The sequence below is a fragment of the Talpa europaea genome (assembly GCF_964194135.1).
Source record: "Talpa europaea genome assembly, chromosome: 15".
Classification (NCBI taxonomy): Eukaryota; Metazoa; Chordata; class Mammalia; order Eulipotyphla; family Talpidae; genus Talpa; species Talpa europaea.
Window position 1 is genome coordinate 42,412,195 of NC_140083.1, and position 15,766 is coordinate 42,427,960.

Sequence of the window (15,766 nt, forward strand, 5' to 3'; positions counted from 1 at the left end):
GGGTATCGTAATAGTGCTGCAATGAACACAGGAGTGGGATATCCCTATGATTTAATTTTTTTTTTAACTTTTTTGGATAAACACCAATGAGTGGAATTGCTGAATCATGTACTTGTTCTATTTTGAGTGTTTTAAGAGACCTTCATGCTGTTTTCTATAGGGGCTGGACCAGTTTGCAGTGTAACATGGTTCCCTTTTCTCCACATCCTTGCCAACAGTATTGCTTCTTTTTTATATGAGCCAGTCTCACAGGTGTGAGGTGGTATCTCACTGTAGTTTTGATTTGCATTTCCCTGATGATTAGTGATGATGAGCATTTTTTATCATGTGCGTGTTGGCCACTTGATAATCTTCTTTGGAGAAGTATCCATGTCGCTCCTCTATCCAGATTTTCATTGGGTATTATATTCCATTTGTTGAGTTGCATTAGTATACACACACACACACACACACATGCCTGGTCAAAGGCCTGATGTGCCAATATTTTCTCCCATTCAGTAGGATGCCTTTTTGTTTCACTGATTCTTTTTCTGTGTGGTAAGTTTTTATGCTGATACAGTCCCATTTAAAAAAATGATTCTCTTTTGTTTTTCTTGCTGTTGGAATGAATTACAATACATCACTGAATTCTGTGTCATGGGATGTTTTACCCACTGTTCTATGTATTTTTTAAAATAAATTTTATTTTTATATTCCCCATACAATTGCAACCCCCTTATTTTGACCCCAACCCCTCCCCTGCCCGTCCCCCAACCCCCATAGAGTGTCTCTGGTTCATAGTTGTTTGTTGATTTTGATTTTTACTTTCTTATAGTTATTCTTTTTCCTGGTCCCTTATTTAAGTTTTCTAGATTCCTGCTATGAGTGAGACCATCCGGTATTTTTCTTTTTCTTTCTGGCTTATTTCGCTGAGCATGATCCCTTCCAGCGCCATCCATGTTACTGCAAACTGCATGTGTTTATCTTTTGTGAATGCTGAGTAATATTCCATGGTGTATATGTACCACATCTTCTTGATCCAGTCATCTATTTTTGGGCATTTGGGTTGTTTCCAAAGCTTAGCTATTGTAAACAGTGCTGCTATACACATAGGGGTGCAGGTGCTCTTTGGAATTGATGTTTCTGTGTCCTTTGGGTAAATACCTAGGAGTGGAATTGCTGGATCATATGGAAGCTCTATGTTTTGTAGGTCAAGAAATCTCCACACAGCTCTCCATAGTGGCTGGACCAGTTTGCACTCCCACCAACAGTGCAGGATAGTTCCTTTTTCTCCACATCCTCACCAACATTTGTTGTTGCTAGTTTTTTTAAGTTGTGCCATTCTCACTGGTATAAGATGGTATCTCATGGTAGTTTTGATTTGCATTTCCCTGATTACAAGTGATGTTGAACATTTTTTCATATGCCTCTTGGTCATTTGCATTTCCTCTTCAGAGAAGTTTCTTTTTAGCTCTTCTGCCCATTTTTTGACAGGATTATTTTGTTTGTAGTTGTTGAATCTCATCAGCTCTTTGCAGATTTTTGTGATCAGTCCTTTATCAGTAGTGTTGTGTGCAAATATGTTTTCCCAGTCGGTGGGCTTTCTCTTTGTTTTTGTTATTGTCTCTTTTGCTGTGCAGAAGCTCTTTAATTTGATGTAGTCCCAGCTGTTTATCTTTGCCTTCACTGTCACTGCTTTTGGTGATGTGTCTGTAAAGATATCTTTGATGTACATATCACGTAGTGTTTCTCCTATATTTCCTTCTATGTGTATTATGGTTTCAGGTCTTATGTCTAGTTCTTTAATCCATTTTGAGATTATTTTTGTGTATGGTGTGAGGTAGTGGTCAAGCTTCATTCTTTTGCATGTAGCGACCCAGTTTTCCCAGCACCATTTATTGAACAAACTTTCTTTGCTCCAATGCATACTCTTTGCTCCTTTGTCAAAGATTAGTTGACCATAAATCTGTGGGTTTATTTCTGGATTTTCTATTCAATTCCGTTGGTCTGTGTGTCTGTTCTTGTTCCAATACATGTAGTTTTGATGATTATGGCTTTGTAGTATAGTTTGAAGTCTGGGAGTGTGATGCCTCCATTCCCTTCTCTTTTTTTTTTCAGGAGAGCTTTGGCTATTCAGGGTTTTTGTGGTTCCATATGAATTTCATCAATAATTGTTCTATTTCTTTGAAGAATGACATTGAAATTTTTATTGGAATCGCATTGAATATGTATATTGCCTTTGGTAGGATGGCCATTTTAATGTTTATTCTTCCAATCCATGAGCTGGGGATGTCTTTCCATTTCTTTGTGTCTTCTTCTATTTCTTTTAACAGTGTTTTATAGTTTTCTTTGTATATGTCCTTTACCTCTTTTGTTAGATTTATTCCCAAGTATTTGATTTTTTTTGTTTTGATAATAAAAGGGATTTTTTTTTTATTTCTTCTTCTTTAGATTTATTGTTTGTGTATAGGAAGGCTACTGATTTTTGCATGTTGATTTTGTATCCTGCCACTTTACTGAACTGATTGATGAGTTGAATTAGTTTTTCTGTGGAGTTTTTGGGGTTCTCTATGTGTATTATCATATCATCTGCAAATAGTGATAGTTTGACTTCTTCTTTTCCTATTTGGATTACTTGTATGTCTTTCTCTTGTCTTATTGCTCTGGCTAGGACTTCCAGTATTATATTGAAAAGCAATGGTGAGAGTGGACATCCTTGTCTTTTTCCAGATCTTAATGGAAATGCTTTCAACTTTTCACCATTGAGAATGATACTGGCTGTTGGCTTGTCATAGATGGCCTTTATGATGTTGAGGTATGTTCCTTGTATCCCAAGAATTTCAAGGGCTTTTATCATGAATGGGTGTTGCACTTTGTCGAAAGCTTTCTGAGCATCTATTTATTTTATCATATGGTTTTTATATTTCCTTTTGTTGATGTGTTGGATAACGTTGATTGATTTTCGGATGTTGAACCATCCTTGTGTCTCTGCATGAATCCTACTTGGTTGTGGTGAATTATCTTATGGATACATTGTTGGATTTTGATAGCTAAAATTTTATTGAGGATTTTGCATCAGAGTTCATTAGGGAGATTGGCCTGTAGTTTTCCTTTTTTGTGTTGTCCTTGTTCGGTTTTGGTATTAGTGTTATGTTGGCTTCATAGAATGTGTTGGGATTGTCCCTTCCTTCTCAATTTTTTGGAAGAGTTTGTGAAGGATAGGCACTAATTCGTCTCTGAATGTTTGGTAGAATTCATTTGTGAATCCATCAGGTCCTTTGCTTTTGTTTTTGGGGAGGTTTTTGATTATCATTTCAATTTTGCTGCTTGTGATTGGTCTGTTTAGGTGTTCTATTTCTTCCTTATCTAGCTTTGGGTGGTTGTAGAGCTGTAGGAATTTGTCCATCTCTTCTAGATTGTTGAACTTGTTTCCATATTACTGATCATAGTAGTTACTGATTATTCTTTTGATTTCTGCTGTGTACGTTGTGATTTCTTCTCTTTCATTTATGATCCTGTTTATTTGTGCTTTCTCACTTTTTTCCTTGGTGAACCTGGCTAGGGGTTTGTCTATTTTATTGATTTTTTTTTAAGAACCAGCTCTTGGTTTCTTTGATCTTTTGGATTTTTTTTTTGTTTGTTTCAATTTCATTTATTTCTGCTTTGGTTTTTATTATTTCTTTTCTTCTGCTGGTTTTAGGGTTTTTTTGTTGTTCTTTTTCTAGATCTTTGAGCTTCGAGATTAGGTTGTTTCTTTGAGTTCTTTCTTGTTTCTTGATGTGAGCCTCTATTGCTATATATTTTCCTCTTATTACTGCTTTTGCTGCATCCCATACATTTAGGAAATTGGTGTCCTCCTTGTCATTCTATTCAAAGAATTTTTAAATTTCTTCTTTGATCTCCTCATTAGTCCAGTGGTCTTCCAGTAGTGTGTTTTTCAATCTCCATGAGGTAGGAGTGTTCCTTGCCTTCTTTTTATGGTTTATTTCTAGTTTGATGCCTTCATGGTCAGAAAAGATGGTTGGTATGATTTCGATCTTGGTGTATCTGTTCATGTTTGTCTTGTGTCCCAGTATGTGATTGATCCTGGAGAATGATCCATGTGCGCTTGAGAAAAATGTGTATTCCGTTTTTTTGGGTTTTAGTGTTCTATAGATGTCTGTTAAGCCCATGCGCTCTAGGTCCTTATTTAGAGCTTTAGTTTCTTTACTTATTTTTTGTCTCGTTGATCTATCCATTGTTGATAGTGTTGTATTGAAGTCTCCTACTACGTATGTGTTTTCTCTGATGTCTGTTTTCAGCAATGACAATAGTTTTCTGATATATTTTGGTGTTCCTTCGTTTGGTGCATATATGTTAATGAGTGTTATTTCTTCTTGAAGTATTGTCCCCTTGATCATAATGTCGTGACCGTCGGGGTCTCTTTTTATATTTTTGAGTTTGAAATCTGTTTTATCTGATGTAAGTTTTTGCTGTTCCTGCTTTCTTTTTTGGTCCATTTTCTGGTAGGATTGTTTTCCTTCCTTTAATTTTGAGTTTATTTTTATCTTTGTAGCTAAATGTGTTTCCTGGAGACAGTGAAAGGTTGGATTTTGTTTCTTAATCCAACCTGTGACTCTGTGTCTTTTTATTGAAGAGTTTAATCCATTTATATTTAGAGTTAACATTGATATGTTAGCATCTGTATTTGCCATTGCGTTTGTCTTTCCTTTGATTTTATTTATTTATTCTTTTAATAACTTTTTTTTTTTTTTGGCCTTCTGTCATTGTTATTTGTCCCTCTGAGGTTCTGGCTTTAGGACTCTTTGTAGTATTTTTTGGAGTGGGGTTTTAGTCGTAATGAAATTCCAGAGTTTCCGTTTGTCTGGGAAGGTCCTTATTCTTTCTTCATAGTGGAAGGAGAGCTTTGCGGGATAGAGTATTCTTGGTTGGCATCTGTTTTCTTGGAGTCTGTTGAATATGTCCCTCTACTCTCTCCTTGCCTGTAGTGTTTCTTCGGAGAAGTCTGATGTCAGCCTGATTGGTTTTCCTTTGACTGTTATCTGTTTCTTCCCTCTTGTCAGCTTCATTATTTTTTCCTTGTCCTGGATTCTTGGGAGCTTTACTATTATGTGTCTTGCTGTATTTTTCCTTTCGTCGTGGAAGTTTGGTGTTCTTGTTGCTTTTTGTATATCAATTTTCAGCTCCTTCTTCACGTTTGGCAAGTTCTCTTCAATTATCTCCTAGAATATTTCCTCTGTTCCTACATCTCTTTCCTCTCCTTCTGGTTTTCCTATAACTCTTATATTTCCTTTCCTCATGGAGTCAGATAGTTCCCGAAGTTTTTTTTCGGTATTTTTCCTTCTTTCTTCTCTTTCCTTTTCTGTTTTTGTTCTATGTATTTTCTGATTTCATGTCATACAGTCAAGTCTTTAACACATTTTGAGCATTTTTGCGTTGAAGTTGTGAGATAATGGTGTAGTTTCATTCTTCTGCATGTGGCTTTCCATTTTTCCCAACACCATTTGTTGAAGAGACTTTCCTTACTCCATTGTATACTCTTGGCTCCTGTGTCGAAGGTTAACTATCTATATAAGTATGGGTTTATTTCTGGGCTCTCAATTCTAGTCCATTGGTCTGTGTCTGTTTTTGTTCCAGTATTATGCTGTTTTTAAACAGTATAGCTTTGTAGTATAGTTTGAAGTCTGGAAGTGTGATAATACCATTCTTCCTCTTTTTTGTCAGGATTGCTTGAGTTAAATGGGGTCTGTTATTTTTCCATGTAACATCAATAATATTTATTCTATTTCTTTGAAAAATACCACTGAAATATTGATAGGGATTGCATTGAATCTGTATATTGCTTTGGGTAAGATGACCTTTTAAACAATGTTAATTCTTCCAGTCCATGAGGAGGGAATATCTTTCCATTTCTTTGTGTCTTCTATTTCTTTAACAATGTTTTATTGTTTTCTTTGCATAGATCTTTCACTTTCTTTGCTAGGTTTATTCCCAAGTATTTATTTGTTTTTTTTTTTTTTTGTGAGATTGTAATTTGGGATTGTAATTATAAATGTCTTAATTTCTTCACCTTATAGTTCATTATTTTTTTCAAGGAAGACAACTCATTTTTACATGTTGATTTTGTATCCTACCGCTTTCTTGAACTTTATTGTCTTAGTTTTTTACATGGAGTCTTTAGAGCTATCTATTTTATCACATCATCTGTAAATAATGATAACTTTTCTTATTCTTTCCCCATTTGAATTCCCTTTTTTTCCTTCTCTTGCTCATGCTCAAACTAGGACTTTTAATACTGTGTTGAGTAATAATGGTGAGAGTGGATATCCTTGTCATGTTCCAGATCTTTGTGGCAAGACTTTGAGATTTTCACCATTGAGAATGATACTAGCCATGGGTTTGTCATATATGGGTTTTATTATGTTAAGATACATTCCATTTACCCCCAAATTTTCAAGGGTTTCTGACAAAAATGAATCCTGAATCTTATCAAATGATTTTTCATCGTCTATCGACATGATCATGTTTTTTTTTTTTTTTCCTTTCCTTTCTATGATGTGATGAATTACATTGACTGATTTTCAAAGGCTGAACCATCATTTTATTCCTGGTATAAATCCCACTTCATCGTGGTATATAATCTTTTTAATGTATTGTTGGATTCACTTTGCTAAGATTTTATTGAGGATTTTTGTAAATATTTTCTTTTTCTTTTTTTTTAATTAATTAATTATCTTATTTATACAAGCACTGGATACAGTCAGAAGCACGGGAGGGTGAGAGAATTCACCAGAGCCAAGCAGGGAGCAGAACAGGAAGAAGGACCGAGGTACACTGCTGAGGGGAGCAGCGGGCGGCAGGAGAGGTCTGCGCGCCATGTGGGACCCTCCTCCAGTGGCCGGAAGCAGCCGGGGATCGAACCGGCACTGCAAAGGCTGCGGGCAGCTTTGCAACCCAGTGCTCAACCACTGCGCCCCTGGGGAGGCCCTGTATATATATTTTCATTAGGAAGATTGGTCTGCAGTTTTCTTTCTTTTTTAAGATTTATTTATTTATTTATACAAGTACTGGGTACAGTCAGAAGCGTGGAAGGGTGAGAGAATTCACCAGAGCCAGTGTGGGGAACAGAACAGGCAGACTGATGAAATACACTGCTAAGGGGAGCAGCGGGCGCAGCAGGAGAGGTCTGTCGCACCATATGGGACCCTTGCTGGCGGCCAGGGATTGAACCGGCACTGAAGAGGTGGGCAGCTTTGCAGCGCAGCACTCAACTGCTGTGCCACCAGGGGAGGCCCCGTTTTCTTTCTTTTTATTGTCTGTTTGGTTTTGGTATTACCATAATATTGACTTCATAAAATGAGTTTTTGAAAGAGTGAGTGGCATAGGTAATAATTCATCTTTGAAGCTTTGGTAGAATTGACTTGTGAAGTTATCTGGCCTGGACTTTTGTTTTAGGGGAGAGTTTTGCTATGTTTCAATTTCCTTGCTCGTGATTGATTTGTTCAGGTTTTCTGTTTCTTACCTATTCAGTTTTGGATGATTGTATAATCTAAGAATCTGTCCATCTCATCTACGTTGTTAAATTTGTTTGTGTGTAATTGTTCATAGTAATCTGTTATTATCCTCTGAATTTCTACAGTTCTATTGTAACTTCTCTTGCATTCATAACCGTATCATTTGAATTCCCCCCTCCCCCTTTTTTCTTAGTGAGTCTAGCTAAATGTTTGTCTATTTTGTTTCTTTTTCCAAAGAACTAGCTTTTGGCTTCTCTGAACTTTTGGACTGTCCTTTTTGATTTCTATTTTATTTATTTCTGCTCTAATTTTTATCATTTTTTTCCTTTGGTTTTTATTTTTCTTCTTTTTTGAATTCCTTGAGATGAGAGGCAAAGTTATTTATTCAGGCTCTTTCTGGTTCCTTGATATGGGCCTGAATTGTTTTGGATTCCCTCTTAGGAGTGCTTATGCTATGTCCCATGTGTTCTGAAAGGTTGTGTCCTCATCATCATTTGTCTTGAGGTATTTTAAAATTTCTTCTTTAATTTCCTCATTAATCCAGTGGTCGTTCAGTTGTGTATTGTTCAATCTCCACATATTAGAGTATTTCCTTGTTTTCTCTTTGTCGTGGATTAGTAGTAGTTTAGTACCAGTATGGTCAGTGATGATATGATTTCAATCTTCATTTAAGTGTGTAATTTTAACACCTCTATGATTTTGATCTTGGTATCTATTGAATGTCTTTTTTCATTAAATTTGGAATCTTGTTGGTTATTGGAATGCAATATGATTTTCAATGGAAACCTGAGCACTTTTGTGTCATATTTTAAGTCTTAGTTCTTATTTAAACACTGTTTTATTTGAGTTTTTTTGACACTGCCTTGGCAAGGGAGGAAAAGATTCCATATTATTAATTCCAGGTAAAGTTAGAAATCCAGTTTCCTCACTTGGCCTTATCTTGACAATTGACTTTGGAGTTTTATTATTTTGGGTATGAGTGGAAATTCCTACTCCCCACATAATCTCTACCACTATTGTAGTAAAGATGGTCTCATTATTGGTGGGTGAAGATGAAAGCCCTTACTTTTTGGTATCGTCCCATGGGTAGGAGGAAGAGTGATTTGCTACTTCCAGGTCAGGATGGAAGTTCTGACTTCTTTATGTGGTCTTTGGTGCTATAAGTGGCCCTCATTTCTGACTGGCAAGGTTAAAAGTCTTAGCTACCTACTTAGCTACCTACTTTCTCTGGAACTTCTCCAACAGAAGTATTGGCTGCCTTATTTTTGCAACAAGAGGATAACACCTAAACTTCCCACGTAGCTTTCGTTGGCAGGATTGAGACTGGGACTGCCGTTGAATTCTGTGGTGTTTTGACTGGAATAGAGTGGTTAGTTTCTGAAATTTTTGTCATGCTAGGTTTCCCTTTTCCTGGTGTAGAGTTGTAGACTTTAGTTGGGACTATTGTTTGTCTGCAATTTTGGTATTTCCAGGTTGCTGTTTTTCCTGCCTCTACATCTGGGATATATAAATCAACCACTGTGGTGTTCCTTGGGTTCTGAAGTCTCGAGTTGGGTTTCTTTCTTTTTTCTCTCATTTAAATTTGTACATTCATTTTGTTATAATATTGAGTTGGACTTAGTAGGAAGGATAGTGAAAGTATATTAATTCCATCTTTCTAGAAACTGAGATCATTGCAGTTATTTTGAACTTTATGGGTCTTCTCTATGCAGGTATCTGGAGCTGGAAAGCAGTGGCCATCGGAATGAAGTCAGGCTGCATTACCGCTCGGGCAGTCACCGTCCTCACACAGAAGTGTTTCCTTACATTTTGGCTGATGACAAGTGGCACAAGCTCTCTTTAGCCATCAGTGCCTCCCATCTGATTTTACACATCGACTGTAATAAGTAAGTGAGATGTTTTTGGTTCAACAAATAGAAGATTTTAAGAAATGGCCATTAACTCATATTACATGCTTAATGTCTCTTTTCTGCAGAATATATGAAAGGGTGGTGGAAAAACCTTCCACAGACTTGCCTCAGGACACAACATTTTGGCTGGGACAGAGAAATAATGCACATGGATATTTTAAGGTATCTTTTGGCTAAAGTCTGAGCATAAAGTGTAAAGTATAATTATAAAAGCTTTGTAATGAACTTAGAAAAGTACATTTTGCTTTTTCTGGTGTAAGACAAAGTAATTTGATTTGCATATATTTTTTCTATTTCTTTTTAACACTGACGCTTTATTTAGCCAATCAACACTGTATTTCTTTCTATTCCTAAATGAGTTTGATTTTTAGATATAACAGAGATGGTCATAAGGGAGAAATCAGGACAGTTATTTTATCATTCTTGAAATTAGCCATCCAAAGTAATAAAAAAATCTAAAATGTTAATATACAAATGAACTCTCCACCATTAAAATGTAACTTTGATGATACTTCTACGGAAATATTAAAGTGGATAGAAAGCTTTATAATATTAATTATTCATGCTCTCTATGTTCTCCAGAAAGTGGGTAAGGGATACATATTTATTCACAAATTTATCAAAACTAAAAAGCAGTCATAATTTAGATAGTTTTCTTTAGTGTCTACTAAGACACACACTCCATAGAATTTCCTTTTTGTTAAGAATCTAAAAGACATCCTGTTTAACTTTGATTGTTTTAAGGTTGAAGAAATAAAGTCCAGAAAATTGTTAAGCTGCAGATCTCTAGTGTAATCACTCCTTCTTCCCTAGTGACTGTGACAGTGTCTGTCATACAGAAGCAACTTGGTAAATGGCTGTTAAATAAAAGAATGATCCATGATATCCCCAACTCATGGATGTCAAGATTGAGTAGGATCCAGTAACTCAAAGTTGTGTTTTTGTTTTCCTTTTTAAAGGTTTATTTTTATTATTTATTCATACAAGAACTGGGGTGTAGTCAGAGGTTTGGGGAGTGAGAAAATTCACCAGAGGCTGAGTGGGGAGCAGAACAGATGGATTATACTGAAATCCACTGCTAAGGGGAGCAGCCGGCAAGACAAGAGAGGTCTGCTGTGCCCAGTGTGGGTCAGTTCCCTGGCTGGGGATTGAACTCAGGCCATGGCAGTGACAAGCACTGAGACTCAACCCCTAGGCAGCAAGAGAGGCCCCCTTAAAGTTGTGTTCTAATCAAGGTTTATAATTCCAGCAAGGCGTTTTTTAAACTTATGTAACTATCTTTACATGGCAACTAAATATTTTGAATATTTCATCAAATCATAGTCTTGTTAGCCTTAATACAGGGTCTTCCCCCCACCTTTAAATATGCATGAACCTGTTCAGAGAGCGTTAATAATCTGTACCAAGTCAGTAATGGGGATACCCTCATGCTTGCCTGAAAAAGTATTCTTTTCTCCTGAAAGGGATGCCACATTTGTGCTGTGTGGGCCAAATCTCTCTTACGTGTACTCATGAGAAATGTTTCCATGTGATCTAGATAGGACCTCTTCAACTTTCTCACATATCAATTGTATACACTATGCTAGAGGTCACATTTTTTATATGTGGTTGTGAAAATGATACACCCTTGAGTTGTGCAGTACCTAGAAGACTTGTTTTCACATTGCTGTTTCCAAATGACCAGGACCTGTATATAAGTTCCATCCTGAATCCAATCCCAAGCAGATTATAGAACCAACATTTAGGCTTCTCTGGTGGCCTACAGGTTAAATCTCAGTGCTATCACCCCTATCACCTGAGTTTGAATTTGATCCCTGCCCATGGAGCTGACCCACATTGGGCACATCAGACTTCTCCTGTGTCTCCCACTGCTGCCCTCAGCAGTGGATTTCAGTAGATCTGCCTGTTCCACTCCTCACTCTGTCTGTGGTGAATCCTTTCACCCCTTACACCACTGGCCTATACCCCAGTACTTCTAAACAAAAAATATTAAATAAATAAAAAAATAAAAAATATAACATAGCCAACATTTGCTACCCAGTAGACTGAAATATATATCACTTACACCTTGTTTTTGTGCCATGTTATTTACCAGACTAAACATGGGCCAGTATTTGGCTGGTAAATCTTTGTAGGTACATTCAGCATCGTCTTGCTAATATGTTGGTACCAGTCAGCCCTGTCACCAGACATTCTGCGTTTATTTTTCAAAGGGATAATGTGAAATATTAATTAAAGAAAATATATAATGTTGATGAGGGAAGAGCGGGGGTGGTAGGTGAAGGGCACAGTTGAAGTGTGTCTGATGAGGTTGCTTTTGAGCTACTGTTTGGTCTTTACATTAAGATCCCAGTAAGCTGGATGCTAATTACACCTTAATGATTAAGGACTCATGTAAATTTTGCCTGTAAACATGTAATGTGGCCTTTTATGTAAAATAGGTCATTTCTTGCTGACATTTAAAAAAATTATGTTAAACTTCCTGTATTCCTAAGGACTCCTCATTAAGCCTTCCTGTAGCCGCTTAATAAATCGTTAGTCTTCTTTCAATTGAGACATTAGTGTGAAAGATCCAACTGAAAAATGAAAAATGCTTGAATGCGTATTGCTGTTATGACTCAGTTTTTCTATTCTTTTCTTTCTGATAATTGCTGTTAATTTATAATTGGTATCAGTTTTGCTATTGCTGAAATCACAAGTGATTTTTTCAGGTTGATTTTTAAAGGTCATTTTCAAGCCGTTCTTTCGTAACTCACTAAAAATAACTCCTCAAAACAACATGCCTATTGCCTCTTAATTATATCTTGACATTTAATCTTAAGGCTTTAAAAATATTATCAATGTGAATATGTGGTTAATCATCTATCTTGCCTGTTGTATTTCTTTTCTTTCCCTTTGTTTTGAAGTAAATGTGATGTTTTCAGAAGGGTTTTTTCCTCAGGGATTTTTTTTTTTTTTTTTTTTTTGGTGAGTCTTTGTTGTAATGTTTTTCCTTCATGAACTTGACTATTAGATGTAATTTTGGTAGATGAAAGTAATATGTCTTTTTACAATTTTTTCACACGCAGGGTATAATGCAAGATGTGCAATTACTTGTCATGCCCCAAGGATTCATTGCCCAGTGCCCAGATCTTAATCGCAGTAAGTCCATTAGTGGTTATACTGTGTGATGGGGGGATGTCTTCTTGCTTAATTTTGTCTGGACTGTCAGTTTGAAATTGAGTGGCCAGATATTAGTTGTCAGCAGAGACATAACCAATTTGAACCTTTTGTAAATCCATCTTGATCAATGTAGTGTTTGTAATTCCAGCCTGTCCAACTTGCAATGACTTCCATGGACTCGTGCAGAAAATCATGGAGCTTCAGGACATTTTAGCCAAAACATCAGCCAAGGTAAAGGCTACTTGGGAATATATTGTGGGAGGGCTGAAACATTCTCGAGGGCACTTGTAGTCCCTTATATTGGGTTGTCGGAAAAATCATGACATGTTTTTTCCTGTTTTTCAAAGAAAAAATACGTCATGACTTTTCCGACAATCCAATATAAACACAAATGTTCATCTTTCAGACTTGTCTTATACTGTACTCTTTGCTAGGACTGACTCTAAATCTCTGCTCAAGAAAGGCTTATAAATATACAAATCCTGGCCTTCTGTATAACAAATGATTCAGTAAATCAGGAATGAGGCAGATTACCTGCTTTTCACATTGCTTATTATGACAGGATTTATGGTTTAATTTATTTTTTTATGAGTTATTTTATTTGGATTTTTTTTTTATAAGGAAAGAGGAGAGAGGTCATTGTAAAGAATACGGACTCTAAAATTACTTCAAGGAAGTGGTTCCACAAATGCTTCCTAGAACTGCGTTTTCACTGACTTAAGCTTATATCAGGTTTACTTAAAATTTCTCCAGGTTTTTGTCCTCTTGCATACTAGTTTTTGGTGACATAAAGGTTGCATTGTCTGTGTATGATTTTTGTTTCAATACAATATAAGTTTTGAAATTTTTGTTTTCACCTGAGTAAACTTTTTTTTTAAAGATTTATTTCATTTATACAAGAACGGGTGTACAGGCCAGATGCGCAGGAGGGTGAGAGGATTCACCAGAGACAGGGTGAACAGAACAGGCAGACTGATGAAATACACTGCTGAGGGAAGCAGCGGGCGCGACAGGAGAGGTCTGCTGTGCTATGTGGGTTGCTCTGAGGCGGGCAGGGATCGAACTGGCACTGTGAAGCAAACAGCTTCACAGCGCTGTGCTCAACCGCCTGTGCCACCAGAGAGGCCCTTGAGTAAACTTTTTTATGAAATGAAGCCTTTTGATGAATGTCTCCATTGCAATGGAAAATGCTTCCCTGCAAATAAACCACAATTAAGGGGGAAAGCCCTGCTTTTTTCATTAAAGACTTAGATATAATTAGAACAGGTAGTTGATGAGCACAGTCATCAATACCGGTATACACTTAAAAAAAATACCCACTGTCTGCAGCATTTTTGCATTTTGCACACTGGAGTAGTTAACAGTAAACTCCTCCCTTTGCGCTACAGCTGTCCCGAGCAGAGCAGCGGATGAACAGATTGGATCAGTGCTATTGTGAAAGGACTTGCACCACGAAGGGAACCACCTACCGAGAGTTTGAGTCCTGGACAGACGGCTGCAAGAACTGCACATGCCTGGTATGTCTTCCACAGGGCTCCAGCCTCAGGGAACTCGGATGCCCCCAGTCTTTAAAGATTTATGCAAGCAATGTAATCATGAAAATTTCAAGACCCATTTCCTCAAGACACAACATTCAAGTGCCAGTAAACCCAGTCAAATCTAAAGAACCGTGTGTTGCATTATTAACGACACTTTCTAGCTTATAAAAATGATTATGGTTTAGGAATGCTACCAAGTTCAAATTTATTGGTACACACGAGGAGAGAAATTTAAATTGGGTTAGTGAGGTGATTCCCAAAGGATCCTATTCTGCTGTCCTGAACATTTCCAGGGATTTTCCCCTCATGTATTTATTAATGTATTTTCATAAGACTTATTTATACGCAGCAGGAAATAATGTGGCCAGACTGGGCCATAGGAGCAAATCATGGACTTTAAATAGAGAAGATAATCTTTAAACATTTATGAATACTGTGGAACACAAATTGTAGAATTTAAATAAATATGACTTCCCTTGTTGAGTTCTAAAAGAAGATGTAAGTGCATTTTTTCCCAAAATAAATATTCATTTAAAAAAATTAGCCTTGAAGAATCTTCTGAAGTTCATCCACTTTATTCAAATATAGAATATCCTGTGTATAAAAAAAACCCAAAGGTCACTCTGAAATAACTGTATATGGGCACATGTGTGTGCATGACTACTTTATTTCTATAAAAGAACATCCTACGTTACTGTCAAAATGACAGTACTTTACAAGTACAATGAACCTTTCCCAACTTGTTAAAGGGGCGCCAAACATTGAATTGAGCAAAATATGGGATGTTGTACAGGGAGACCAGTAAACGGAATAGAAAGGCAGCTCGCTGGTTGGGTGACCCCAGGTCCTTGAACTCCCTATTGTCCTGTCTGTAGTTGGTGCCTCTGGTGATGGTTGTCAGCACTGCTCTGAGCAGAGTCTGTGGACCAAGATTGTATCTCCAGGATGGCAGCAGCTATGTCAGACACCTGATTTTTAATGCTCCGTTTGTGGGCAATGTGGGGAGACATGAGCCCCAGGCTTACTCTTCGCTTGTGACTTCCGTGACACTGTGCCCCCCTTTCTCTGCACCCACGTTCTCCACCACCTCACTTCAGAAGGGGAGAAATCTAGCTCAGTTAGGATACATTGCTGGACAGAAGCTGGGAGCCAGTCCCCAACTGTGTTATTACCCAGCTGCTATTATCGTAGGGCTCTCTTTTACCGGTTTTGCTGTATAATAACCAAAGAGAATTGTGGTGTGAATGATATTTTATGGGAAGGGCTTGGAATTGAGGAGACAGATTAAAAAATACTTGAAGGCTATCAAATTGTCACTTGGACATTTTTTGTCATTTTCTTCTCAGAATGGAAGCATCCAGTGCGACACTCTGGTCTGCCCAGCTCCTGACTGCCCGCTGAAGTCAGCTCTCGCGTATGTGGATGGCAAGTGCTGTAAAGAATGCAAATGTGAGCAGAGCTTTTATGATGATTACTTTCTTTGGCAAAATAAAGCTTTGTACTAATAAATATTCACCCATCATTGGTTTAATCTGGGCATGCCAAAGAGCTTTCAGAAATGATAGAAAAAGGAAGCCTACCATCTCTAACTTGGTTGACTGATTCTTTTCCATTAAAAATGTTCTACTTAATGCTCTAGCAGAAAGATTTTTTTCCATTGGAA

At 37.1% G+C, this 15,766-nt stretch overlaps 1 protein-coding gene across 2 annotated transcripts in view; it reads left to right on the forward strand.

The window, feature by feature from the left end:
- Positions 1 to 15,766, forward strand: part of NELL2 (neural EGFL like 2) — a gene marked incomplete at its 3' end in the record, with an annotated part of 372,006 nt that overhangs the window by 85,408 nt on the left and 270,832 nt on the right. For both annotated transcript variants that reach the window (XM_084256276.1, XM_084256275.1), the window contains 6 exons: positions 9,206 to 9,379; positions 9,469 to 9,565; positions 12,472 to 12,544; positions 12,714 to 12,796; positions 13,954 to 14,082; positions 15,450 to 15,552. In XM_084256276.1, the coding sequence (XP_084112402.1) occupies positions 9,206 to 9,379; positions 9,469 to 9,565; positions 12,472 to 12,544; positions 12,714 to 12,796; positions 13,954 to 14,082; positions 15,450 to 15,552 (659 nt within the window). The remainder of the gene's footprint in view (positions 1 to 9,205; positions 9,380 to 9,468; positions 9,566 to 12,471; positions 12,545 to 12,713; positions 12,797 to 13,953; positions 14,083 to 15,449; positions 15,553 to 15,766) is intronic.